A 25538-nucleotide genomic window follows, 5' to 3' on the forward strand; every position below is an offset into this window, starting at 1 on the left:
TCACTCTGTTATCCTCTCCACTGAGAGCTGGTGTGTGATGAGAGTACTGGAGCATCATCCAGGTGGGATTGCACACTGGTGGTGGTAGTGGGATTCCCCATTACTTGTAAAGAGCTTTGAGTGGAGTGTCCAGAAAAGCGCTGTATAAGTGTAAGGAATTATTATTAATATGTTATCTGTCCCACATGACTTACCAAGCCTTTCTGTAATGATGAGTTTATTCTCAATGACATTATCTCATGCTTTGTCGATTATTCATACGAACTGACTATGGAAACTATCTCTGGTCACAATGAGTTTAGATAATGGACCATCCAAACCAGAAAATGAATGGATGCACATCCCCAAAAAAACGACTCAAGATTATTTTGATCACCCATCCACACGCGGGAATCGATACACCCCATAAAAACGCACCCATCCCAGGGGCTAGGAAACGAGGAGCCCCAGGCCACCTAGGACCTTAATCCAGCCCGGCAGACTCAGCCTGGAATCGAACCCGGGGCCCGGGTGCTGGGACGCAGCAGGGCTACGCCTACGTTTGCTTTTTTGATTTTAATAACAAAAACAAATACAATACAAACGACAGTACACATACCATATCACTAACAGCGTCAGGGGTTAAACAAGGTAAATAAAGATCAGTTCCCGCCCAGCTTTCATGTTCTTGCATTTCGATATAGTCTGTAAATACAGACTTCACGTCTATTTCTATTTTGAACTGTTCAAGCATCTGTACTCTATGAGTACAGATACACTCACTCACACAGTTACACACTCACACTCATACAGAGACACACTCTCACTCACACTCATACAGACACAATTACTCGCACTCGTGCAGGCAGACTCAATCACACACTGGTTTTTGTCTTATTTTATTTTAAAAAAGTTACAAAAACGCCAGGGACAAATTTCCTTTGGTTTCTCGGAGAAAAAGAAATATATATATATAAACTGCATATCATTACCACTGAGCAGCGGTACCTTTCAAACTGCTGTTGTAAAAAAAGCCTTTATTACTGTATCAAAAACATAAATGTGTAAAATAATAATAATAATTTAAATGTCTGGGGTTACGACAGGTACAACACAGAGGGTCTGCAGTACCGCCTCAGGGCGATGTATGACATAATTCTGACTGCAGCTAATATTCAACGACTGAGAGAAGGCGATTGGGGTTCCTGGGATACACCCCCATTAAATTCTGCACCCCAATACCCCTGATGCATCTTCCTTGGGCTCTTTGCAATTTCTTAGTGCATTAAGTGAATAAAGGTGGAGAGATTTCTGCCCACCCCTGACCTCTGACCTTTGACCCCCCCCCCATGAGACAATCTTTCCACTGTTGGCAGTACAAGAGGAGCCCCCCATAGACTTCCTGTTATCTGGGGTACAACAAAAAAGGCCCCTCTAATCAACCCTTCCATTCTCTGGGGTACGAGAGGAGCCCCTCTCTCAGCCTCTCCGCTCTCTGGGGTACGAGAGGAGCCCCTCTCTCAGCCTCTCCGCTCTCTGGGGTACGAGAGGAACCCCTCTCGGCCTCTCCGCTCTCTGGGGTACGAGAGGAGCCCCCCTCTCGGCCTCTCCGCTCTCTGGGGTACGAGAGGAGCCCCTCTCAGCCTCTCCGCTCTCTGGGGTACGAGAGGAGCCCCTCTCTCGGCCTCTCCGCTCTCTGGGGTATGAGAGGAGCCCCTCTCTAGGCTTCTCCGCTTTCTGGGGTACGAGAGGAGCCCCTCTCTAGGCTTCTCCGCTCTCTGGGGTACGAGAGGAGCCCCTCTCTCGGCCTCTCCGCTCTCTGGGGTACGAGAGGAGCCCCTCTCTCGGCCTCTCCGCTCTCTGGGGTACGAGAGGAGCCCCTCTCTCGGCCTCTCCGCTCTCTGGGGTACGAGAGGAGCCCCTCTCTCGGCCTCTCCGCTCTCTGGGGTACGAGAGGAGCCCCTCTCTCGGCTTCTCCGCTCTCTGGGGTACGAGAGGAGCCCCTCTCTCGGCCTCTCTGCTCTCTGGGGTACGAGAGGAGCCCCTCTCAGCCTCTCCGCTCTCTGGGGTACGAGAGGAGCCCCTCTCTAGGCTTCTCTGCTCTCTGGGGTACGAGAGGAGCCCCTCTCTAGGCCTCTCCACTCTCTGGGGTACGAGAGGAGCCCCTCTCTCGGCTTCTCTGCTCTCTGGGGTACGAGAGGAGCCCCTCTCAGCCTCTCCGCTCTCTGGGGTACGAGAGGAGCCCCTCTCAGCCTCTCCACTCTCTGGGGTACGAGAGGAGCCCCTCTCTCGGCCTCTCCGCTCTCTGGGGTACGAGAGGAGCCCCTCTCTCGGCCTCTCCACTCTCTGGGGTACGAGAGGAGCCCCTCTCTCGGCCTCTCCGCTCTCTGGGGTACGAGAGGAGCCCCTCTCGGCCTCTCCGCTCTCTGGGGTACGAGAGGAGCCCCTCTCGGCCTCTCCGCTCTCTGGGGTACGAGAGGAGCCCCTCTCTCGGCCTCTCCGCTCTCTGGGGTACGAGAGGAGCCCCTCTCTCGGCCTCTCTGCTCTCTGGGGTACGAGAGGAGCCCCTCTCTCGGCCTCTCCGCTCTCTGGGGTACGAGAGGAGCCCCTCTCGGCCTCTCCGCTCTCTGGGGTACGAGAGGAGCCCCTCTCTCGGCCTCTCCACTCTCTGGGGTACAAGGGGAGCAACTCAGATTTCTGCAGTGGGATGTGATATAAGGGTCTTAATTAAAAGCCTTCTGAATTGCTTCCAGGAGCCCCTGTCTCTGCAGAGAGTGGTTAGGTGTTGCCTGTGAGAACTGGGCGGCCCTTCCACTCTCTGGGGGGGCGGAGAGGGGCCCTGTTCTCAGCTGCTCTGCTCTGGGTACGAGGTGAGTGACCTCCAGGCTCAGGGCGCGAGAGGGCCGCAGCAGCATCGGTGCTCTAGGCTGGTCTCCCTTCCAGACCCGCGTGAGGGAACTCAGTCAAGTTGTCTCCTATGAATTCATTCACTGCGAGGAGAGAGAGAGACAGGGAGCAGTGAGTGACACAGATTAACAGTGTGATGATCAGTAACAATACTGTGTGCACTGCACTGTTACTACAGAGTCTCCTGCAGTGCTTCAGTCACTAATCTACAAGTATCTTATATACTATACTCCTATATTATATATACTAGTGAATTAATTCACTGCGGGGAGAGAGACAAGGAGCAGTGAGTGACACAGATTAACAGTGTGATGATCAGTAACAATACTGTGTGCACTGCACTGTTACTCCAGAGTCTCCTGCAGAGCTCCAGTCACTACTGTACAAGTATCTTATATACTATACTCCTATATTATATATACACTAGTGAATTCATTCACTGCCGGGAGAGAGACAGGGAGCAGTGAGAGTGACAGATGAACAACATGTAGATCAGTTATACTACTGTGTGCACTGCACTGTTACTCCAGAGTCTCCTGCAGAGCTTCCATTCAACAACACACCTCTTTCTACTACAATACTCCTATGTTATACTGGAACAATACATACTGTATATTTGTACTATACACTACTATAATGAATTTGTATAATATATACTATACATACCTTAGTACACTCCAATACTCGTGCACAACACTAGTACAGTATCATAAAAATATACACAGTATGAAGTACTATGTGTAGTATATGACATATACTAGAAACTGTAGTGTGCAGATACGTCTATAAATACAGCACAAGCCACAGCCTTTTCAGTCCCCTTCCGGTGAACCCAATCACCACTAGCACTGTGCATGCCCTTTTTATAGCAAACACACACCTAACTAACCCCATGTGAAAATGTGGACTCCCGCCTTTCACCAGTAATCTCATGATCCATTCATTATCAGCCCATGAGCCTATTTACAGTTCTTAGAGGTCCCTTGGGGGCCTCAAGTGGCGGCTAGCTGCTACTGCAGTGCATTCACGGGCTGGTCCATCACAGTGTCTCTTGCAAGGGTGGGGCTGATCACCAGTGGGCGGGACGTAATTGCCAGCAACGTCATTTGACGGGTCCCACTTCAGTAACGTGGGGTGAACGCAGTTGTAAAACGAGCGGCTGTTCCAAACCCACCTTCCTCCAGCGTGATGGGCGGCGGCGCCCCAAAATCCAAGGGCATCTCCTCTGGCTTCACCCCGCTTGGAGGAGCCCCGGATCCCGGCTGGGGCGGGTGGCTTGGGGGGTCCCCACACTGGAACCCCCTCTGCTGCAGGTCCCAGTCACAGCTGCCCCCGCCGAACCGCCCGGGGTACGAAGGGGGGGGAGGCGCGGGGAGGGGCGTGGGGGCGTCGGCGTGGAAGTAATGCTGGGAGACGGAGAGAGGAAGGGGGTACAGGGAGGGCGAGGGGGAGGGGGGGCAGGACTCCGGGGCGAACGGGCAGGGGAGGGGCTCGAAGGGGGGCGCGGGACAGCCGGGCGACAGCTGGGCGAAGGCCGCGGGGGCGCAGGGGGAGCTGGAGACGGGGCTGTCGGCGGGGTACGGGCTGAGGGAGGAGGCCTGGGACGGCGAGGGGGAGGACGACAGGTAGGGGGAGTCCAGCCAGGGAGAGGGGGAAGGGGAGAGGGCAGAGGGGTGTGGCCTCTGCAACTGGGGGAGCATCAGCTCGTTCAGGCCCAGCTCCAGGCACTCGAAGCTGGGGTGCCTCTCCAGGAACGCACCCCTCGGGCGTCCTGGGGCTCCGTCCCCACCGTGGGGGCAGTAGCTGTGGCTCTCCGGCCTCTCGTCTTGATACCCCATGGTGCTGAGGTAACTGGGGTGGTACTCGCTGGGGTAAGGAGGAAGGGTGACCCCTGCCTGATGCCCACCACTCTCCACTCCCTCTCCTCCATCGCCTCCCCCATGGTCCCCTCGCGGTCTGGGGGTACCCCCTCCTTCACCAGGACCCAAGGGGTGTAGTGTCACTCCCCCCAACCCCCCCATGACCATTGCAGAAGGGCAAGGAAGAGGCTCCTCCTCTTTGAACATCACTGAGAGAGACAGAGAGAGAGGGGTTCATACAGACACACTGACTGACTGGACACTCCAGTACATTAACACTGCACTGAGAGAGAGGGGTTCATACAGACACACTGACTGACTGGACACTCCAGTACATTAACACTGCACTGAGAGAGAGGGGTTCATACAGACACACTGACTGACTGGACACTCCAGTACATTAACACTGCACTGAGAGAGAGGGGTTCATACAGACACACTGACTGACTGGACACTCCAGTACATGAACACTGCACTGAGAGAGAGGGGTTCATACAGACACACTGACTGACTGGACACTCCAGTCCATTAACACTGCACTGAGAGAGAGGGGTTCATACAGACACACTGACTGACTGGACACTCCAGTACATGAACACTGCCCTGAGAGACAGACGGTGGCCCTGGCCGTGCTGACAGCTGAGGTACCTGGCAGGTACTTGAAGCTCTGTGTGCCACTGCGCTTCCTCTTGCCGTTGGAGACGTAGAAGCAGACGGGGATGGGCCGGCTCACGGTGACGTCGCTGTAGGCTGGGACCTGGACGAACAGGGCGCACTGCGCACACACACACACAGTCATCACCTGGCAACGGGCTCTTCGGTCACGGAGGCGCAACGACACTCTAACTGCGCACTGCCTGCCTGACACACTAAGAGCCTGAACTTTTAACAACTAAGTAACAAGACTGACACCCTGGCTCCTCTCAAATCGCAGCAGGATGAGATCCTCCAGGAGAGGAGACTCTTTACACAGAGGGTGGTGGGGGTGGGGAACAAGCTGCCCAGCCCTGTTGTTGAAGCCGATACCCTGGCTTCTTTCAGGACACAGCTGGGTGAGCTCCTCCAGTCAGGACAGGAGGCTCTTCTTTACACAGAGGGTGGTGGGGGTGGGGAACAAGCTGCCCAGCCCTGTTGTTGAAGCCGATACCCTGGCTTCTCTCAGGACACAGCTGGGTGAGCTCCTCCAGTCAGGACAGGAGGCTCTTCTTTACACAGAGAGTGGTGGGGGTGTAGAACAAGCTGCCCAGCCCTGTTGTTGAAGCCGATACCCTGGCTTCTCTCCAGACACAGCTGGGTGAGCTTCTGGAATCAATTAACCACTGACTATCAAATGGGCTCAACTGGCTGATGGGTCTGCTCTTGTTTTTAACGGACAAGTGAAGGTTCATTCCCGGCTGAAAAGAGAAGAAAAGAAACACAACGTTTCGGCTGTGGAGCCCTCTTCGGGTGTCTAGGACTCCACAGCCGAAACGTTGTGTTTCTTTTCTTCTCTTTCCAGCCGGGAATGAACCTTCACTTGTTCCTTCTGCAGCCTGCGCCCGTGGACGCAGCTCCCTGCGAGAACCACTCTTGTTTCTAGTCTTTCCGTAGTGTCCTACAGAGTGGGAGGGCGGCAGGTAGGTGCTGGAAGCTGCAACGCCCTTCGTCAACACTAGATGGAGCCGCCGCGCTGCCACACCACTCCAGCCCGGCGTCATACCTCATGGCTTTTGTCCCGGTCGACGAGGGCCTCCTCTTCCCACTGGAGCTTGCCATCTGTCAATCAAACCCAATAAAAACCCTCAGTTCTGGTTCTGGGATGAGGACGGTGGTCTGCATGCCTCTCCTCGTAAGGGACTTTATGATTGTACACACCAGCGCCGTGAGACACCACATGGGCTGAACAAGCACCCGCAACTCATTTATATCTTTTTGCTTTCTTTGATAAAAAAGGCGATATTTAGTTTGTGGCAAAGGTCATTTCCACTGTAGGATTTCTCCACATCGTCTGTTCATATGGCACTGCTGTCTTTTGGGGACAATCTCTCAAAAGCTGTCTCCCCCTTTAACTGTGAAATATTCCTACATCGACGCACACAGCTACTCCCCACACAGTCTCAATGTTTCCTGACTCGCTTTCTTTGATCTTTATGTTTTACCTGTCTTACCTCTACAGTCTCACTGTCTCCTGTCTCTCTCTACAATCTCAGAGTTACTGTACCTGTCTCTCTCTACAGTCTCACTGTCACCTGTCTCTCTCTACAATCTCAGAGTTACTGTACCTGTCTCTCTCTACAGTCTCACTGTCACCTGTCTCTCTCTACAATCTCAGAGTTACTGTACCTGTCTCTCTCTACAGTCTCACTGTCACCTGTCTCTCTCTACAATCTCAGAGTTACCTGTCTCTCTCTACAGTCTCACTGTCACCTGTCTCTCTCTACAATCTCAGAGTTACTGCACCTGTCTCTCTCTACAGTCTCACTGTCACCTGTCTCTCTCTACAATCTCAGAGTTACCTGTCTCTCTCTACAGTCTCACTGTCACCTGTCTCTCTCTGCAGTTTCAGAGTTACCCGTCTCGCTCTCTCTACAGTCTCACTGCGACCTGTCTCTCCCTCTGCAGTCTCACTGTTACCTGCCTCCCTCCCCCTCCTCCCTCTCAGTCGGCGACCTCGGTGTTACCTGGTCCTTTCTCGATGAAAACGACCTTTGACTCCGGCAGGAAGTTGGCTCCGCTCAGCACAAGCTCCTCCCCTCCCTCCACGGAACAGGAAGTGAGGCTGGCGGCCTCGACCACGGGCAGCTCCTGCGCGGAGCGCTGGGCTGAGAGGGACACACCAGCACCCATCAATACCCCGATGCGGCGCGCTGCTGCCCATCCACGGCGATCTCTATTGATCCACAACCCGCCCAGCACCGGCCGCCACGGCCAGATACCCGAACAGAACGATCAACAGCCCGCGCAGTACACCGACTCAGAGACTGGTCATCCGGCTAAGGCAACGGGCGGCTCCCACAGGGCTCGTGACTGCTCGCCACCAGAGGGCGCCATGGAGAAGGGATGAAATGCAGACCGTGGGGTGGGAACCAGCAGCTCCATTGCACTGGGTCTCACAGCGAGCTCACCGACATCGTCCCCAGGGAAGCTGACGGACACGCTCGACGTGCTGTTCCGAGCAGCCAGGGGATTATTCCGAGGCAAGGCCGCCACGCCGGACACGTGAGCCTCCGGTGCTGGTCATCAATGCTACGCAGGTGTCAGTACGGGCAGAGATAGGCCTCTTCCCAAATCAGCCCCGGCAGCTGCTCACAGATGGGAGGCGCGTCAGGCCAAGCCAGCAGCTGGGCCACCCTGTACCTCACTGGAGCTCAGCAGGCATGAGCCTGGCCAGTCCCTGGATGGGAGAGTCCTGGGAAAGCTAAGGCTGCTGCTGGGAGAGGTGTTAGTGGCGCCAGCAGGGGGCGCTCACCCTGCGGTCTGTGTGGGTCCTAATGCCCCAGTATAGTGACGGGGACACTAGACTGTAAACAAGGCACCGTCCTTCAGATGAGACATAAAACTGAGGTCCTGCCTCTCTGTGGTCAGTCAAGACCCCAAGGTGTCTCTCAGAAAGAGTAGGGGTGTGACCCCAGTGTCCTGGACAGACTCCCCCTGGTCTTTACCAGTCATGGCCTCCTGATCACCCCCCTCTCTGAACTGGCCTCATCACTCTGCTCTCCTCCCCACTGAGAGCTGGAGTGTGTGAGCGGACTGGAGCATCATCACACTGGGGGGGTGGAGGGGATCCCCAGTACTGGATGGCGCTGGGAGGGGAGTGTCATGGAAAGGCGCTATAGATGTGTAGGGATTGTACTATTATTTTACTATTACTCACAGCACTCTATGGGCAGGGAGGCGGTCTGCAGAGACAGCACCCTCCCGGGAGACAGCGGCACATGAGTCCGGAAAACCAGCCGCACTCTCGTGTTCTTCCGGCCAACATCAGTCTCCCCCTTGCGAAGCTCGATGTCCGAATTCCGCAGCTTTAAAATCCCAGCACAGTCCACCCTGAGAGAGAGGGGTTCATACAGACACACTGACTGACTGGACACTCCAGTACATTAACACTGCACTGAGAGAGAGGGGTTCATACAGACACACTGACTGACTGGACACTCCAGTACATTAACACTGCACTGAGAGAGAGGGGTTCATACAGACACACTGACTGGACACTCCAGTACATTAACACTGCACTGAGAGAGAGGGTTACATACAGTACAGACACACTGACTGACTGGACACTCCAGTACATTAACACTGCACTGAGAGAGAGGGAAAAAGAGAATACACACTCACAATGCACTCATCCCATTCTCTGGAGTCAGTGGGATGTCCAGGATCTTAGTGCCAGCCTGCACACTCTCCTGGCTGGCTGTACCCACCATCTTCCCCGTGATCCTGTGGATCTGGTAGAAGGGGTGTGGCCTCAGAGTCCGCTCATCAGCAGTCCCCACAAACATCTGGAGAGAGAGGGGCTGATCGCTGTACCCCAACAGCTGGAACACAGAGGAGGAGCATGGACAGATAAGAACACATTTGTATCTTTATGATCTGGTGTTTTAGTGAAATATCTTCACAACAATGAATATAGTTCTCAAACACTAAATCAATACTAAAACATATGGGAGAGGGGGGTTAATACAGACACACTGGCTGGACACTCCAGTACATGAACACTGCACTGAGAGAGAGGGGTTCATACAGACACCCTGACTGACTGGACACTCCAGTACATTAACACTGCACTGAGAGAGAGGGGTTCATACAGACACACTGACTGACTGGACACTCCAGTACATTAACACTGCACTGAGAGAGAGGGGTTCATACAGACACACTGACTGGACACTCCAGTACATTAACACTGCACTGAGAGAGAGGGGTTCATACAGACACACTGACTGACTGGACACTCCAGTTCATTAACACTGCACTGAGAGAGAGGGGTTCATACAGACACACTGACTGACTGGACACTCCAGTACATTAACACTGCACTGAGAGAGAGGGGTTCATACAGACACACTGACTGGACACTCCAGTACATTAACACTGCACTGAGAGAGAGGGGTTCATACAGACACACTGACTGACTGGACACTCCAGTACATTAACACTGCAATGAGAGAGAGGAAGAAGGAGGGGTAAATACATTAACTTTTCCCACGCTTGTCATTTAATAAGTCAGGATCGTCTCAAACCTTCCCTCCCTCTCTCTGACTCTCCCTCAGAGGTCAGAGGTCAGGGCAGGCTCTGTGGACATGAAGTATTCAGTTCCGTTCAGTACGGGTGTGTGCTGTATGCCTCTCTCTCTCTCTCTCTCTGTGCTGGTGAGTCGATTCTGTCTGAGCCCGGGCCTTTAATGAGTAACCTGCGGAGATCACTGCTGCGAGCCTGGTGAAAGTGTGACGAGGACAGCCGGGTGGTTATCGCAGGCTCTCCCTGCCTGTGGTTAGAGAGGTAGGCCCCTCCCCTGATCTCAGCACTGAGAGGAGAGCGAGACAGGAGCTCCACACTGAGCACAGAGGGATTCCTCCCTGCAGACTGCCACAGCTCTCTCCCTGTCTGTCTGTTAGAGCTCCTCTCTCTTCTCCACTCCCCCTGTCTCTCCTCTCTCTATGTCTCTACTCTCTCCTGTCTCTCCCCTCCCCCTGTCTCTCCTCTCCCCCTATTTCTATGTCTCTAGTCTCTCCTGTCTCTCCTCTCCCGCTAGCTCTCCTCTCTCCTCTCTCTCTCTCCCACTGTCTCTCCTCTCTCCTCTCCCCTTCCCCTCTCTCTCCCCTACCCCTCTCTCTCCTCTCCCCCTGTCTCTCCTCTCTCTCTCCCCCCGTCTCTCCACTCTCTCCTTTCTCCCGTCTCTCCTCTCTCCTGTCCCCCATCTCTCCTCTCCCCCTGTCTCTCCTCTCTCCTCTCTCTCTCCTGTCTCTCCTCTCCTCTCCCCATCTCTCCTCTCTCTCCACTCTCTTCTCCCATCCTCTTCTTCTGCTCTCTTCTCTCCTCTTAACCTCTGTCTCTCTTCTCTCTCCTCTCACTGTCTCTCCTCCCTGTCTCTCCTCTGTCCTGTCTCTTACTGTAAGAGCAGTGGGCACGGTGCCAGTTGTGAGGGGGAGACCCACACAAACACACACAGACACAGAGCACAGCTCCGCTCAGCCCTTCCCAGAGTTCCCCCCACTGATGTCCCTGTGTGCCACGCCCATCCCTGCTTTCACCACGGTCTCATGGGCTTTACTGTACTGGACTGCACCTCTTACTACAGTCTCACTGGGCTTTACTGTACTAGACTGCACTCTTACTACAGTCTCAGTGGGCTTTACTGCACTGGACTGCACCCTTACTGCAGTCTCACTGGGCTTTACTGTACTAGACAGCACTCTCACTACAGTCTCACTGGGCTTTACTGTACTAGACTGCACTGTTACTACAGTCTCACTGGGCTTTACTGCACTAGACTGCACTGTTACTACAGTCTCACTGGGCTTTACTGTACTAGACTGCACTCTTACCACAGTCTCACTGGGCTTTACTGCACTGAACTGCACTCTTACTACAGTCTCACTGGGCTTTACTGTACTAGACTACAGTCTTACCACAGTCTCACTGGGCGTTACTGCACTGGACTGCACCCTTACCACAGTCTCACTGGGCTTCACTGCACTGGACTGCACTCTTACCACAGTCTCACTGGGCTTTACTGTACTAGACTGCACTCTTACCACAGTCTCACTGGGCTTTACTGTACTAGACTGCACTCTTACCACAGTCTCACTGGGCTTTACTGTACTGGACTGCACTCTTACCACAGTCTCACTGGGCTTTACTGTACTGGACTGCACTCTTACCACAGTCTCACTGGGCTTTACTGTACTAGACTGCACCCTTACCACAGTCTCAGTGGGCTTTACTGTACTAGACTGCACTGTTACCACAGTCTCACTGGGCTTTACTGTACCAGACTGCACTCTTACTACAGTCTCACTGGGCTTTACTGTACTAGACTGCACTCTTACCACAGTCTCACTGGGCTTTACTGTACTAGACTGCACTGTTACCACAGTCTCACTGGGCTTTACTGTACCAGACTGCACTCTTACTACAGTCTCACTGGGCTTTACTGTACTAGACTGCACTCTTACTACAGTCTCACTGGGCTTTACTGTACTAGACTGCACTGTTACCACAGTCTCACTGGGCTTTACTGTACCAGACTGCACTCTTACTACAGTCTCACTGGGCTTTACTGTACTAGACTGCACTCTTACTACAGTCTCACTGGGCTTTACTGCACTAGACTGCACTCTTACTACAGTCTCACTGGGCTTTACTGCACTGAACTGCACTCTTACCACAGTCTCACTGGGCTTTACTGTACTGGACTGCACTCTTACCACAGTCTCACTGGGCTTTACTGTACTAGACTGCACTCTTACCACAGTCTCACTGGGCTTTACTGTACTGGACTGCACTCTTACCACAGTCTCACTGGGCTTTACTGTACTAGACTGCACTCTTACTACAGTCTCACTGGGCTTTACTGCACTGGACTGCACTGTTACTACAGTCTCACTGGGCTTTACTGCACTGGACTGCACCCTTACCACAGTCTCACTGGGCTTTACTGCACTAGACTGCACTCTTACTACAGTCTCACTGGGCTTTACTGTACTAGACTGCACTCTTACCACAGTCTCACTGGGCTTTACTGTACTAGACTGCACTCTTACCACAATCTCACTGGGCTTTACTGCACTGGACTGCACTCTTACCACAATCACACGGGACATTACTGTGCTTTGGGCTTAACTGTCTGTTTTGACTGTGGTACAAACGAAGGGACAGTATGTGTTAATATCTAACATGACGGATTCCCTCCACTGAAACTCGAACAATCATAGGGAGTCTATAAACAGGTTTCTGTGTGTAGGAACAGTGAGTGTGTATACTGTGTAGTGTAAAAAGTGCAAGTGTGTGTGTCCTGTGTAAAAAGTGTGTGTGTGTCCTGCTTAGTGTAAACAGTGCGAGTGTGTGTCCTGTGATTATACACTATGTGTGTAGTGTGAGTGTACGTTTGCAGTATCTTTGTATGTAGTGTGTTAGTATGTGCGCAGTGTGTGAGTATGTTTGCAGTATGCAAGTATGTGTAGTGTTAACTGTGAGAGTATTTGTTTAGTGTTGAGTATGTGTGTAATATATAAGTATGTGTGTAGTGTGTATGTATTTACTGTATGAGTATGTGTGTAGTGTTTACTGTGTGAGTGTGTGTGTAGTGTGTTAGTATGTGTGTAGTGTGAGAGTGTGTGTGTAGTGTTTACTGTGCAAGTATGTGTTTACTGTGTGAGTAAGTGTGTAGTGAGAGTGCATGTGTAGTTTTTACTGTCGAGTATGTGTGTCTGCTTGTCTGCAGAGTGACTCAACATGTTCAGTGTGCTCAGAGAGAGTGTGTGTTTCAGTCTCTCTTTACAGTCCAGTTCACATGTGGAATCTCGTTCATTTCCTGTCCTAATGAGCCCCTCTGCTCACACGCACTCACTGCCTTACACTGACGCACGCAGACGCACAGGGCCCTGCACAATCACTGATAACACACACGGATAACACCAACACACACCCATGACACACGCGCACTCACTGACAACACACACCTTTGACACATATCGCTGACACACACAAAGATAACATACCCTGACACACATACATACACTGATAAGACATACAGCAATGCCACACGCACACCGATGGCACACACGCACATAATGATGGCATACACTGACGACACACAAGAGTACACTGATAATACAACACTGGCAGAGAGGCACACACTGATTATGCACACACACCAATGACACACACGTACACAATGATAACAAACACACCAATGACACACATGCACACACAGATAACATACACCGATGACAAACACAAACACACAGATAACACATTAAAATAACACAAACAGATGATACACATCAACAAAACACACTCACGCACACTGATGAAAAATGCGCACAGTGATAGCACTCACACCAATGACACACATTCATAATCAATGAATGACACACAGGCACACACTGATAACACACACCAATGACACACACATTGATGATACACACATTCATAACACATCAGCAACACACACTCTGATGACACTCATGCACACACTGATACACACTGATTACACACACATCAATAACACACACACTGATGACACTCATAAACACACGGATACACACTGATTACACAGGCACACACTGATAAAACACACACTAATGACACACACACATTGATGATACACGCATTGAGTACACATCCATGACACACACAGTGATGACACACGCGTACACACTGATACACACTGATGACACGCACACACACTGATGACACACACGTGCACACTTATACAAACCGACGACAAAGACACATGCACATACTGTTACACACCAACAACACACACAAGCACACTGATACACACCGACGACACACGCACACACTGATTCAAACTGATGACACACGCGCACATTGTTACACACATACGACACACACACGCACACTGTTACACACCGACGACACACAGGGGCACACTGATACAGACTGATGACACAGACATGCACACTGATATACACTGACGACACACATGTGCACACTGAAGAGTAGTAAAAGGTCCAAAATGGAACTCTAACTGGGACGTTTAACCTGGTCAGGACTATGCCCCACCAGGTGGGGAAGTTACCTTGACAACAGGGTGCCCTCCTGGTGTTGCCTTGACGGCCCCCCGGCTGCCCTCTGTCTCATAGTGCGCCCGGTGATGGGGGCGTGGCTGGATATCGATACGCAGCTCGTATTGGTCATACTGGGATGGCAGTGGCCAATCAAGAGGTGGCAGAGCAGTGGACCTGCAAGTAATAACCAAGGTCATTAAAAGAACAGGTTAATACAGACACACTGACTGACTGGACACTCCTGTACATTAACACTGCACTGAGAGAGAGGTTCATACAGACACACTGACTGACTGGACACTCCAGTACATTAACACTGCACTGAGAGAGAGGGGTTCATACAGACACACTGACTGACTGGACACTCCAGTACATTAACACTGCACTGAGAGAGAGGGGTTCATACAGACACACTGACTGACTGGACACTCCAGTACATTAACACTGCCCTGAGAGAGAGGGGTTCATACAGACACACTGACTGGACACTCCAGTACATTAACACTGCACTGAGAGAGAGGGGTTCATACAGACACACTGACTGACTGGACACTCCAGTACATTAACACTGCCCTGAGAGAGAGGGGTTCATACAGACACACTGACTGGACACTCCAGTACATTAACACTGCACTGAGAGAGAGGGGTTCATACAGACACACTGACTGACTGGACACTCCAGTACATTAACACTGCACTGAGAGAGAGGGGTTCATACAGACACACTGACTGGACACTCCAGTACATTAACACTGCACTGAGAGAGAGGGGTTCATACAGACACACTGACTGGACACTCCAGTAGATCAACACAGCACAATGTGTACGTGTGTCATTAGTGTGTGTGTATCATCAGAGTGTGTGTTGCTGATGTGTTATGAATGTGCAGTGCATTCAAGCATTAAAGGCAGAAAAAAGTGGGAGGAGAGTAGTCTGAATTGGGTTCCGGGACTGTGTCCCAGCTCACACATCGCACTCATCAGCCAGCCGCGAGCGTTTCCAAGCCCGGCGAGGCCGCATCCACCGGCGGGGAGCTGCGTCACTGCTACCCGCGGCTTCTCCTGCGCCTGCGCCTCGCCCAGGGCCCCGTCCCTGTGCACTCGCTCACCCGCGTCAGGTGATGCCCTGCTAGGGCAGCGATTGGCTCCTGTCTCAGACCTTCCCCGAGGTGATTGGTGGAGTGACTAGGCACTCAGCATGTGACCTCTACAGTGAGCTTCCTCCCACTCGTTCGGAAAGGGAGCAACCATCCCTTTATATATCACCGAGAGCGGCAATGACTTTCAGGTTATGGTTTCTATGTTAACTGTAACTGAAACCATAATGCTTTTTTGTAGTATTTTCTTCATGTCACGTGTGTTTTCTAGCCTCGAAAGTATCTTTAACACTGCGGTTCTGCAGATTACAAGGCTACAACACAAGGAAAATCCAGCGTGAAAAAAAAAGAAGTTAACTTTATGCTAATCAGCCGGCGCTGATTGGTCGGAGTTGCTCTACCGTCTTTCAGGTACCAGTTACTTTAGGAAGAATATTCACAAGTGTTATTATCTCGGCAGTACGAGACAAGCTCTACTTTCATTTTTTTGTAATTGCAGATTAGGCTATCTTTTGTAAATCTAGAAAGATTTACAGCCGAGGTCGAGAGTTAAAAACTGAATATAAAATCCAAAATTGTTCACACGCGACAAAAAGCGGTGCGCTAGTCTTTCATCTTTCCGTTCAAGTAATTCTTCGACGCATTTTTTCTCCTGTTCCGCCACTATTTCGGGTGCAAACCTTCACGTGAGCACGAAATGTGAAGTTTCTTGACCGCCGCGATTGACTGGTTCCACCATTTCCTCGTGATCACTAATACAGGACATGTAAAATATATATAATAATAATTGCTTACGCTTATATAGCGCTTTTCTGGAAACTCCACTCAACACCATCACTGTCCTGGGGCAGGATCCCCTACACCCCCACCAGTGTGCAGCCCCACCTGGATGATGCGACGGCAGCCATATTCCGCCAGAACTCTCCCCACACACCAGCTCTCAGTGGGGAGGAGAGCAGAGTGATGAGGCCAGTTCAGAGAGGGGGGTGATCAGGAGGCCATGACTGGTAAAGACCAGGGGGAGTCTGTCCAGGACACTGGGGTCACACCCCTACTCTTTCTGAGAGACACCCTGGGGTCTTGACTGACCACAGAGAGGCAGGACCTCAGTTTCACGTCTCATCTGAAGGACGGCACCTTGTTTACAGTCTAGTGTCCCCGTCAATGTACTGGGGCGTTAGGACCCACACAGACCACAGGGTGAGCGCCCCCTACTGGCCCCACTAACACCTCTTCCAGCAGCAGCCTCAGCTTTCCCAGGAGTCTCCCATCCAGGTACTGGCTCACACCTGCTGAGCTCCAGTGGGGCAGCCAGCTGGGAGCTGCAGGGTGATATGGCTGTTGGCCATGCTGTATACAGTATCTATACAGTATTGGAAACTGTCATGGAAAAAAAACGGATAAAGCAATGTCAATTCTGCATCATTAATGACGAGCTTTCGGGCACGGACGAATGATGAATGAAGTGGAGTATTGTACTGCCTCCCTCTCAAGCCAGCGCAGATTTCTACAGAGGTTTTCCTCAGGGCGGGCGGAGGAGGGCGGAGGAGGGGATCGGGTTCGAATGACCCGTAGGAAGAGAAGAGAGCACCAGCTCACCCACTCTCCGAGATCCCTCGAGCGATGACCTCTGCTACATCCCCAGCCGGCCATGACAGGAGGTCTCCCAGCCCCCCTCCCTCTCTCCTGCTGCCAGCCGCCTCACCCACCGGACCGCGCGGGGAGGCCATCAATCAATCAATTAATTAAGCCTGCAATCAATCAATCAATCAAGCCTGCAATCGAGGCTTGCCTGTTGTTCCTCACCACATCATCGGCACCACCATCATCATCAATGAGCTCCTCCCTAATGGCGTTCAGGAGGAAGGTCAGATCAGTGTGGGGTAATCAGTCAAGCCCGCAGCAAGAACTGGCTTGCCTGTCGTTCCTCACCACACCACACCATCATCATCATCATCACTATCATAAACAATGAGCTCTGTCTTAATGGCGTTCAGGAGGAAGGTCAGATCAGTGTGGGGTAATCAGTCAAGCCCGCAGCAAGAACTGGCTTGCCTGTCGTTCCTCACCACACCACACCATCATCATCATCATCACTATCATAAACAATGAGCTCTGTCTTAATGGCGTTCAGGAGGAAGGTCAGATCAGCGTGGGGTAATCAATCAAGCCCGCAGCAAGAACTGGCTTGCCTGTCGTTCCTCACCACACCACACCATGATCATCATCATCACTATCATAAACAACGGCGTTCAGGAGGAAGGTCAGATCCTAATCTCACCCACTTCCGCTCACCGACTTGTAGATGTCTCGCACCCGGGACTCCCCACCGTGCACCTCTCTCTTGTGATCAGCCTCAGACAGGCTGCCTCTTCCTTAGCGAAGCGAGTCGCGCCAGATACCTTAAACATATTTGTCTCTCTCCTGCGTTCATTGATATCTCACCAAACTGTCGAAGGTCATTTTACCCTTCAATCATCTGGACCAGTTTAGCTCTCTCTCCTCTCCCCTGCTCTCTTCCTGAGCTAAAGCCGACAAAGGTGGAGTATTGGGATCCCAGAGAAACAGGTCATGAGCTCCAATAGGAACAATTTATGGCTTTATTCCGTGCTGAAAAGAGAAGAAAGGAAACAAAACATTCCTTTCTTCTCTTTTCAGCAGGAATAAACCTGTTACTTGTTCCTTTGCAGCCTACGCATGCTGACGCAGCTCCCCACCTGAGCTCCAATAGCCTGAGCAGCCAAATACACCCTGCACTGCCCTGACCCACCTGAAGATGGGGCTGTGTGGCCAATCAAATACACCCTGCACTGCCCTGACCCACCTGAAGATGGGGCTGTGTCTGACCCCCCAAATACACCCTGCACTACCCCGACCCACCTGAAGATGAGGCTGTGTCTGACCCACCAGATACACCCTGCACTGCCCTGACCCACCTGAAGATGGGGCTGTGTCTGACCCCCCAAATACACCCTGCACTGCCCTGACCCACCTGAAGATGAGGCTGTGTCTGACCCCCCAAATACACCCTGCACTACCCCGACCCACCTGAAGATGAGGCTGTGTCTGACCCACCAGATACACCCTGCACTACCCCGACCCACCTGAAGATGGGGCTGTGAGCGCTCAGCCTGGCCCGGCCCCAGCACACAGCTGACGGGACGCACAGGTAGTCCATGCCCAATGCCGCAGCCTCCTTCCTGGGCTGGGGCTGCTCCGAGTGTGGGGCCAGGGTGGGAGGAGGGGCAGGGGGCGCGGCGTGCTCCTGCTCCGTCTCTCCCTCCGCCCCGCCTCCCCGCGAGGCCGTCTGGTCCAGGGAGGTTTTCCGGGCCTTCTGGGGGATGCGCTCCAGGCTGGGAGCCAGCGAGAGGGCGGGCGATCCCGTGGCGGCGAGGGCAGCGGGGTGCATGCTGGGAAAGCGGGGCGGCTCCTCGCCGCGCTCGAGGGAGGCCAGCCCGTCGTCGGAGCAGCTGCCCCTCCGGGAGGCGGCGGGGGAGGGCGCGGGGGAGCAGGAGGGGCCGTCCGGGCAGCCCGGCCGCCGGCGCTTGCCCCCCGGGGAGGTGGGGCGGGAGCCGGGCGAGAGCGGGGAGGCGGGGCGCAGGGGCGACAGGCAGAAGCGGGGCGCGGCGTCGCTCAGCTCGTCCTCGTCGCCCGCCAGCGACTCGCAGCTGGACGCCTCCTCGGACAGCCAGCTCCTGGAGGACAGGCTGCTGGCCGGGCTGGGGCTCAGCGACCCCCCGCCCCCGTCCCGGTAGGAGGAGAAGGGGTCCAGGGGCAGGTAGAGGCGCTCCCTGCCCCAGCCCCCCCACTCCGGGTAGAAGCCCCCGCCCCCCCCGGGCACCCCGCTGTCGTCCTGCGGGGAGATGGTGGTGATCTGAATGCTGGGGCACTCCAGGACCCGGGACCCTGAGACCTGAGAGAGACAGAGAGAGAGGAGGGGGGAACTTCCAGGCTTATGTGCATCATCATCATCATCATCATCATCATCATCATAATGTGTCCTGTGAGGGGCTGGTGTCCTGTCCAGGGTGTCTGTGTCTGTGTGTCCTGTGAGGGGCTGGTGTCCTGTCCAGGGTGTGTGTGAGAGTGTGTCCTGTGACATTCGCCCGGCCGGTGTGTGTGTGTGTGTGTGTGTGTGTGTGAGTGTGTGTGTGTGTGTCCTGTGATGGGCTGGTGTCCTGTCCAGGGTGTGTGTGTGTGTGTGTGTGTGTGTGTGTGTGTGTGTGTGTGTGTGTGTGTGAGTGTGTGTGTGTGTGTCCTGTGATGGGCTGGTGTCCTGTCCAGGGTGTGTGTGTGTGTGTCCTGTGATGGGCTGGTGTCCTGTCCAGGGTGTGTGTGTGTGTGTCCTGTGAGGGGCTGGTGTCCTGTCCAGGGTGTGTGTGTGTCCTGTGAGGGGCTGGTGTCCTGTCCAGGGTGTGTGTGTGTGTGTCCTGTGAGGGGCTGGTGTCCTGTCCAGGGTGTGTGTGTGTGTGTCCTGTGAGGGGCTGGTGTCCTGTCCAGGGTGTGTGTGTGTGTGTCCTGTGATGGGCTGGTGTCCTGTCCTTGGTGTCTGTGTGTGTGTCCTGTGATGGGCTGGTGTCCTGTCCAGGGTGTGTGTGTGTGTGTCCTGTGAGGGGCTGGTGTCCTGTCCAGGGTGTGTGTGTGTCCTGTGACGGGCTGGTGTCCTGTCCAGGGTGTGTGTGTGTGTGTGTGTGTGTGTGTGTGTGTGTGTGTGTGTGTGTGTCCTGTGATGGGCTGGTGTCCTGTCCAGGGTGTGTGTGTGTGTGTCCTGTGATGGGCTGGTGTCCTATCCAGGGAGTGTGTGTGTGTGTGTGTGTGTGTCCTGTGATGGGCTGGTGTCCTGTCCAGGGTGTGTGTGTGTGTGTCCTGTGAGGGGCTGGTGTCCTGTCCAGGGTGTGTGTGTGTGTCCTGTGATGGGTGGATGAGTGGATGAGTGCATGTGTTGAGAGGTGAAGGGGTGAATGGGACGGGTCGGGACGATAGATCTCCTCTCATTTGTAACCTTTCTTATAATCTGAATCAAGAGATTACTAAAGGGCACCGCCTGCACTTCTGACAGATTAGAAGCCGGGACAGAGAGAAGATGTGTGTCTTGTTACAGAAAGGAAGAAGAGCTGTTGAATGAACTGACTGATTGATTCATTGCTAAGTGCTGAACGGCTGTGGCAGCGGACGCTTACCTGTACTGAGCGAGCAGGAAGACTCTCGTAGGTGCCGCTGCAGTCCTTACCCAGGGCCCGCCGGGGGGGAGGGGAATGCATCCCAGCCCGGTGATTGGACGGCTGCTGGATTAGGGGGATGCCGATTGGCTGGATGGCTTGGGAGGCCGGGCGAATGTTGTGAGAGATGTCAAAACTGGCATCTGATTGACAGAAACAGAAAGAAAAGTGTAAAATTACCAGCTGAGCGAGGTAGACCTAGGCTGTACTATACTGCACTGACTTTACTGCGAGCTCAATCATGTATTCACTGAGATTATAATCAGACCACTGACACTGACAGAGAAGTCTGAGACTCTCTAGGCTGGACTGGACTGTATTGTGATCTTGATTAGTGATTCACTGAGATTATAATCAGACTCCACTGACACTGACAGAGCAGTGTGACACTCTCCAGGCTGGACTGGACTGACTGGACTGTGATCTTGATTAGTTATTAACTGAGATTATAATCGGACTCCACTGACACTGACAGAGCAGTGTGAGACTCTCCAGGCTGGACTGGACTGACTGGACTGTGATCTTGATTAGTGATTAACTGAGATAATAATCAGACTCCACTGACACTGACAGAGCAGTGTGAGACTCTCCAGGCTGGACTGGACTGACTGGACTGTGATCTTGATGAGTTATTACCTGAGATTATAATCAGACTCCACTGATGTGCAGTAATACTTTAATACACATAACATCTACTATTCATCAGCAGAAGCACGTGAAATGCATCACACTGTCATATAAAAGAGAATATACAAGACCTACTCAATGGAAGTACAGAGATGTAAGAGGAATGTCTGCAAGAGGAAAGCTCCAGAAAGACGGAAGGGAGGGATACGAGCTGAGAGGGAGCAGGACGGCCCCAGCAGACAGGAGGGAGCTGTGTTGTGCACAGTAAACACAGTCCAGATGGCAGCTGTTAACTCTGCTCACACGCACTGCTGATCAAAACCACATTGAGGCCTGAGCACACACTCTGCACATGACTGTGAGATGGTACTGTACCGCACTGAACACACACTGTACACTGGACACACACTAGACACTGCACACTGCACTGGACACACACTGGACACACACTGCACACTGCACTGGATACACACTGTACAATTCAATGGACACACATTGGACACTGAACTGGACACATGTTGGACACTGTACACTCCACTGGACACACACTGTACAATTTAATAGACACAAATTGGACACTGTACACTCCACTGGACACACACCGTACAATTCACTGGACACACATTGGACACTGAACTGGACACATGTTGGACACTGTACACTCCACTGGACACACACTGTACAATTCACTGGACACACACTGGGCACTGCACTGGACACACACTGGGCACTGCACTAATAGCATACTGTACAGTTATGTGCACTAAACACACACTGTACGCTGCACCGAACACACATTGTAAACTGCACTGATCACAGATTGAACACAAACTATATGGTCGGCACACTGACCAATGCACTCACTGATGCATTCACTGAACACTCACTGTTCTCCACCACGTGCATTACAGCCCACACTGACCTCCTAGAACACACACTCCAGTTATTACACACACCTGACACTGTACAGATTTACACTGCAGACACCAAAGCCACGACAGGCACTGCTCACCACAGACACACACTGTACCAGCTGGACTGGACAGCCCCAGTGAGGCTGATCTCACCCGCTGGACTGGACAGCCCCAGTGAGGCTGATCTCACCCGCTGGACTGGACAGCCCCAGGGAGGCTGATCTCACAAGCACGACTGGACAGCCCCAGTGAGGCTGATCTCACCCGCTGGACTGGACAGCCCCAGTGAGGCTGATCTCACCCGCTGGACTGGACAGCCCCAGTGAGGCTGATCTCACCCGCTGGACTGGACAGCCCCAGTGAGGCTGATCTCACCCGCTGGACTGGACAGCCCCAGTGAGGCTGATCTCACCCGCTGGACTGGACAGCCCCAGGGAGGCTGATCTCACCCGCTGGACTGGACAGCCCCAGGGAGGCTGATCTCACCCGCTGGACTGGACAGCCCCAGTGAGGCTGATCTCACCCGCTGGACTGGACAGCCCCAGTGAGGCTGATCTCACCCGCTGGACTGGACAGCCCCAGTGAGGCTGATCTCACCCGCTGGACTGGACAGCCCCAGTGAGGCTGATCTCACCCGCTGGACTGGACAGCCCCAGGGAGGCTGATCTCACCAGCACGACTGGACAGCCCCAGTGAGGCTGATCTCACCCGCTGGACTGGACAGCCCCAGGGAGGCTGATCTCACCCGCTGGACTGGACAGCCCCAGTGAGGCTGATCTCACCCGCTGGACTGGACAGCCCCAGGGAGGCTGATCTCACCCGCTGGACTGGACAGCCCCAGTGAGGCTGATCTCACCCGCTGGACTGGACAGCCCCAGTGAGGCTGATCTCACCCGCTGGACTGGACAGCCCCAGTGAGGCTGATCTCACCTGCCTCTCCGCTCTGGGGCCCTGGGGTCAGTTCCTGGAGTGCTGTCTGTGTGGAGTTTGCATGTTTCCCTCACTGGGGTTTCCCCAGGTGCTCCAGTTTCCTGCCACAGTCCAGACGTGTGGTGGTAGGTTCATTGGTTTCTGAGAAACTTGGCCCTGGTGTGTGTGTCTTCTGATGGTCCGGTGTCCGGTCCGGAGTGTGTGTGTGTGTCTTCTGATGGTCCGGTGTCCAGTCCGGAGTGTGTGTGTGTGTGTGTGTCTCCTGATGGTCTGGTGTCCGGTCCAGAGTGTATGTGTGTGTCCTTTGATGGACTGGTGTCCTGTCCAGGGTGTGTGTGTGTGTGTGTCCTGTGATGGGCTGGTGTCCTGTACAGGGTGTGTGTGTGTCCTGTGTAGCAGACTCAGTCAAAATACAGACCAATAAATGTGCCTTGTAGCAATTTACACTACAGACACAGCACAGTAAATGCTCACTGTACACAACAGACACAGCACAATACAAGCACATTGCACATTACACACACAGCACAATCAATACACACTGTATACTACACGAAAGGCGCAGTCAATACACACTGACACCACACACACAGCGCAGTCAATACACACCGCACACTACACACACAGCACAGTCAATACACACTTTACACTACACACACAGCACAGTCAATACACACTTTACACTACATACACAGCACAGTCAATACACACTGTATACTGCACACACAGCACAGTCAATACACACTGTATACCACACGAAAGGCGCAGTCAATACACACTTTACACTACACACACAGCACAGTCAATACACACCGCACACTACACACACAGCACCGTCACTGCACATCCACACATAGTAAACTGCTCTGCACATACAGACACAATCAGTGCTCACTGCACATACAGACGCAGAAAATTGCTCTGCACATACAGACACAATCAGTGCTCACTGCACATACAGACGCAATCTGTGCTCGCTGCACATACAGACACAATCAGTGCTCACTGCACATACAGACACAATCAGTGCTCACTGCACATACAGACGCAATCTGTGCTCGCTGCACATACGGGCGCAGTCAGTGCTTGCTGCACACACACGCGCAATCAGAGCTCGCTGCACACACACGCGCAGAAAGGCGCACGGTTCTCCTCAGCAGCCGCACGTACCGCTGCCCTCCGCGGCGCTCCGCGCTCGCTCTCCCGGGCTGGCCGGCGGGCTGGCGGCCCGGGGCGGCGGCGTGTCCTCCTCGAACACCAGCTTGAACTCCAGCTCCCCCTCTTCCCAGCCCGGAGCGGCGCCCATCGCGGAGCGAGCGGGACAGTCCGCCTCTGGTCTCTCTCTCTCTCTCTCTCGGCTCCCGTCCCGTCCCGCGGCTCCTTCCTCACCCTGCGCCCGCGGACGCTCTTTTCTCTCTCGTTTCTCGTCAGTTTCCGCGATGCATAGCCAGTGCGAGCGCACTTAGCGCGACTGCAGCCGCTGCGCTTCGGACACAACTGCTCGGCTCGGCGCGGCTCTGGGGCACAGATCGCTTTATTTCTTCTTCCTCTTCTTCCTCTTCTTCTTTTTCGCTCTCCCAGCTCCCACTCAGCCCCGCAGCCCCGACTGTGTCCGCCCGCAGACCGGCGGTGACCGCAGCCGTGTCCCTCTCGACCCCGCTGTCCAGGGAGCCGTCATCTGCTGGTCGCACCTTTCCCCGCCACCAACCCTGTCTCCGGCCCTTCCTCTCTTTTTACTGTTCCCTCTTCCTCCCTCTTTCTCTCTCTCTCTCACTCCCTCTCTTTCTCAATTTCCAAACTTTTCCGAACTTTTTTTTTCTCCCTCCCCCGCTGCCCCGCGGAATAAAGTCCTGACTGGAGGGCGCAGACATTCCCGTTACGTGGTTGTGATTGGTCGAGCGCGGTCCCCGGCGCTGCCAATCAGGGGAGGGCACGATCAGGCTCCGCATCCGACTGGCCGAGCCGAGCGGCGAACCCGGCCGTGATTGGCTCTTGCTTCCGCTTTGTCCGGGACGAGGCTGCGAAGCTTTCTCTTACTGTGACAGTTGTGGTACAGTAGAACAGTCCTGTTACAGTAGGGGCTGTTCTCCTGTACTGGACTGTAGCTCCTATTGTAACAGACTGTTCTCCTGTACTGGACTGTAGCCCCTATTGTAAAAGGACTGTTCCACTGTACTGGACTGTAGCCCCTATTGTAACAGACTGTTCTCCTGTACTGGACTGTAGCTCCTATTGTAACAGGACTGTTCTCCTGTACTGGACTGTAGCTC

General features: G+C 53.5%; 1 protein-coding gene and 1 non-coding gene across 3 annotated transcripts; both read right to left on the bottom strand.

The window, feature by feature from the left end:
* Positions 1-865: 865 nt before the first annotated feature.
* On the bottom strand, positions 866-25138 carry nfatc4 (nuclear factor of activated T cells 4). 2 transcript variants are annotated; one of them, XR_015939375.1, is made up of 12 exons: positions 24439-25138; positions 20759-20940; positions 18683-19491; positions 14494-14656; positions 9063-9262; positions 8599-8771; positions 7406-7546; positions 6445-6500; positions 5394-5520; positions 4061-4954; positions 2669-2969; positions 866-2628 (listed from the first exon to the last, which is right to left on the bottom strand). XR_015939375.1 is itself a non-coding variant. In XM_088634196.1 (11 exons), the coding sequence occupies exons 1-11, from the start codon at positions 24572-24574 to the stop codon at positions 2902-2904; spliced, it is 2949 nt and encodes a 982-aa protein (XP_088490322.1). In that variant the 5' UTR covers positions 24575-25138; the 3' UTR covers positions 866-2901. The 2 variants fall into 2 exon arrangements, 1 of the variants encoding a protein (XP_088490322.1); XM_088634196.1 differs by having other exon boundaries at positions 866-2969.
* Positions 15400-15709, bottom strand: LOC148660331 (Nuclear RNase P). Its single transcript, XR_015939841.1, has one exon.
* Positions 25139-25538: the final 400 nt, after the last annotated feature.

This window comes from Lepisosteus platostomus, chromosome 6 (assembly GCF_059453375.1).
Source record: "Lepisosteus platostomus isolate fLepPlt1 chromosome 6, fLepPlt1.hap1, whole genome shotgun sequence".
In the NCBI taxonomy this organism is placed as follows: Eukaryota; Metazoa; Chordata; class Actinopteri; order Semionotiformes; family Lepisosteidae; genus Lepisosteus; species Lepisosteus platostomus.